The sequence below is a fragment of the Sinocyclocheilus rhinocerous genome, unplaced genomic scaffold (assembly GCF_001515625.1).
Source record: "Sinocyclocheilus rhinocerous isolate Xijiao unplaced genomic scaffold, SAMN03320098_v1.1 scaffold534, whole genome shotgun sequence".
In the NCBI taxonomy this organism is placed as follows: domain Eukaryota; kingdom Metazoa; phylum Chordata; class Actinopteri; order Cypriniformes; family Cyprinidae; genus Sinocyclocheilus; species Sinocyclocheilus rhinocerous.
This window is the reverse complement of record NW_015646352.1, coordinates 871,963-874,810: the sequence shown is the minus strand read 5'-3', so window position 1 is coordinate 874,810 and position 2,848 is coordinate 871,963. Positions and strand designations below refer to the sequence as shown.

The window sequence follows — 2,848 nt, the reverse complement described above, 5'->3', positions numbered from 1 at the left end:
CGTAAAATTATGGTTGAACCCCTGATGTCACATGGATTATTTTACAGATCTCCTTGCTACGTTTCTGGACTTGGGATAATTTCAGTTGCGTTGCTGTCTATGCAGGGTCAGACAGCTCTCAGATTCCATCAAAAATATCTTAATTTGTGTTCCGAAGATGAACGAAGGTCTTACGGGTTTGAAATGACATGAGGGTGAGTAATTAATGACATCATTTTCATTTTTGGGTGAACTAACTCTTTAAAATCAAGGTGGAAGGCCGCTGCTAAGTAGATAGCTTGTGTTGCTTTCAAAACATTTTTTTAAATGTTAGTTGATTATAAATTGGCCATTCATACATATTGGGCAAATTTGGGAATATGAAATATAAAATGCTGCATGGAAACAACAAAGATGTGAATAAAATTTTCCAAAAACTTGATTCGTGTAGAAGACGTACATAAAATGCAATGAAAATTCCTAGATGGGCATCCAAAAAGTCATGTGACTGCCTCAAGTCATTTCACAGAATAATTCACTGAGATGACGGTCTATGATTGCTTTCCAGAAATATGTTGACATGCGGTCGCTCCCAGACATCAGGCCAGCAAATGTCTTGTTGCCTATTAGCAAACTTAAACTTTGTCAGGGCATTTTGTCTGCACACTGTAAACTCCTAGAAATGACTAGAAGAGCCACAGTGACCTCTACTTCCATCTCTTTTCCCCCAGAAGCGATGATTTTTTTCTTTTTGACATTTCTTTTTGCAGATTTGTTGTGATGTTTAGATTTTTTTTTTTTGTATAAATGAAATTCACAATTTAGATGGAAACTTTGTAAATGAATGTTTAGTTTATGACATGACTAGTCAATTCTAGATATAAAGATGTATTGTAATCCTTTTTATTTATTATTTTTTTATTTTTTATTTTTAGGATTCAGTCCTTTAGCAGTTACCTGGAAGACATTATCAATTACCGCTGGGAACTGGAAGAAGGGAAGGCCAATCCACTGAAGGAGCACCCATTTGAAGAGCTGCCACCCCGCACACAGGTGGAACTCTTGCACAGACTCTGTGACTATCGTCTTGATGCTGCTGATGTCTTTGACCGGCTCAAGGTAGCAACCTTGTCATAGCACAAAAACAGATACAGGTTTTGCATTTGTTTGTTTAATACTCACCATAACAGAAGTGATCAAAATGCATTTTGTCTAAAAGGAATCCTGGGTTTTACAGGGCCTGGGTGCAGACAGTTTACGTGTTGAGCCTCTGGGCCAGGATGGGAACGGGGCCCTCTATTGGTACTTTTATGGTACACGGCTATTCAAAGAGGAGCCAGTCGAAGCAATGTCTCCCCAATACAGGTATGGAGAGGTGCTTTCACAAAAGCCTACAAGAAACAATGGCATTTATATTTGTTAGTATATGTATGTTAAAAGTTGTAAAAGAAACCTTCACCGAGAAACCATTTTCACAGTGAGAGTTACGACAAAGTGACTGAAAAGAAAAGAAGAGGGAGGCCACCAAAGAAGTCTGAAGATAGACTGGCCATGTAAGACCTAAACATCCTTTAAATGCATTGTATAAAATGCTTTAGTACAAAGATTTACTACTTACTAGGCTTTGAAATTGAATTATTTAGAAAGATAAGTGTCTATTCTTGTTTGTTTTAGGGAGGAGGGGGAAGACTCTGTGAAGGAAGAGGATGAAAGTGTTGAGGAGCCCAAGCCTGCAATAGGTGAGTCACTGTAAACAAGTATTGCTGCTTTTATTATTGTTAGTATTTTATTAGTATTGCTGCTGTTTGTTGTAGGCCTAAAGATGTAGAGTTAACCATTTTTTCTTCATTATTATTCTGCATCGCAAGTGGCTTAAAGCACCCAGGGCAGCTGTAATGCATGTCTGCTGCGATGTGCATGAAATGCTCTTTCAGCAAAAGCATGAAATGTGGAACTTTCATGACGCAAGTTGAAATGAAATGCTAGTAATCATGCCAGAAGTTGTAGCTTGCCTACACAGAGATTTCTAAGAGATGAAAGCTCAAGCTACTGGTTGGAAGCTAAACAGATTTAGTAACATTTGACAAATTATTATCAGGATGCTTTGGTTTTATTATAAAATTATTTATTTTGTCATTTTTGTGTACTTTGGAGTAGGGGTGGGCGACCTTCCCAAAATGACATATCACGATCTTGTCACACAAAATCACGATCCATGATCTGAATCGCGATCTTCCCAATTTTGAGATGTACTATTGAGAATATCCAGAGTGGAACAAGCCTGTGACTTACCTGTTTGAACAATTTAAAACACAGTATTGCATTAAACAACCAAAATGGACATTAAAGCCTGAGTTAAACTTTACAACTCTGCATCACTGTATGAATCAAATATACATTGCTTCTTATTGAAGTTATAAAGTGATTCATTCAAGAGCAGTGAGTGATTTTCTCTGTCTTTTGTTGTTTGATTAACATTAATGATACAGACAGCAGTAGGTTTATTAGGCTGCTGTCTTTTTAAGACCGAATGCACGGATCTAATATACTGACATGCATCCGATTTCTTTCCCAACTGTTTGTTCACTTAAAGGGGACCTATTATGCAAAATTCACTTTTGCAAGGTGTTTGGACATAAATGTGTGTTGGCAGTGTGTGTACACAACCACGCTATAATGATAAAAATCCACCCACTCCTTTTTTTTAATCCCCATAAATAATAAGCAGTGTCTCCCAATGGCCTATTTTTAGCATTGGTGCTAATGTGACGTCACATTAGCCACAGGCCCCGCCCACGAATGTTGACAGACACTGCCGTTTTAACGTAGAACCGCCCTGAGCGAGTTCACAGCGAGTTGTACACAGTCC

The 2,848-nt window shown here is 38.0% G+C and overlaps 1 protein-coding gene across 2 annotated transcripts in view; it reads left to right on the top strand.

Moving 5' to 3' along the window:
- The window catches only part of LOC107707476 (cat eye syndrome critical region protein 2-like), a 35,590-nt gene that overhangs the window by 20,468 nt on the left and 12,274 nt on the right, over positions 1-2,848 (top strand). For both annotated transcript variants that reach the window (XM_016511499.1, XM_016511498.1), the window contains exons 3-6: positions 915-1,098; positions 1,217-1,344; positions 1,458-1,532; positions 1,654-1,718. In XM_016511499.1, the coding sequence (XP_016366985.1) occupies positions 915-1,098; positions 1,217-1,344; positions 1,458-1,532; positions 1,654-1,718 (452 nt within the window). The remainder of the gene's footprint in view (positions 1-914; positions 1,099-1,216; positions 1,345-1,457; positions 1,533-1,653; positions 1,719-2,848) is intronic.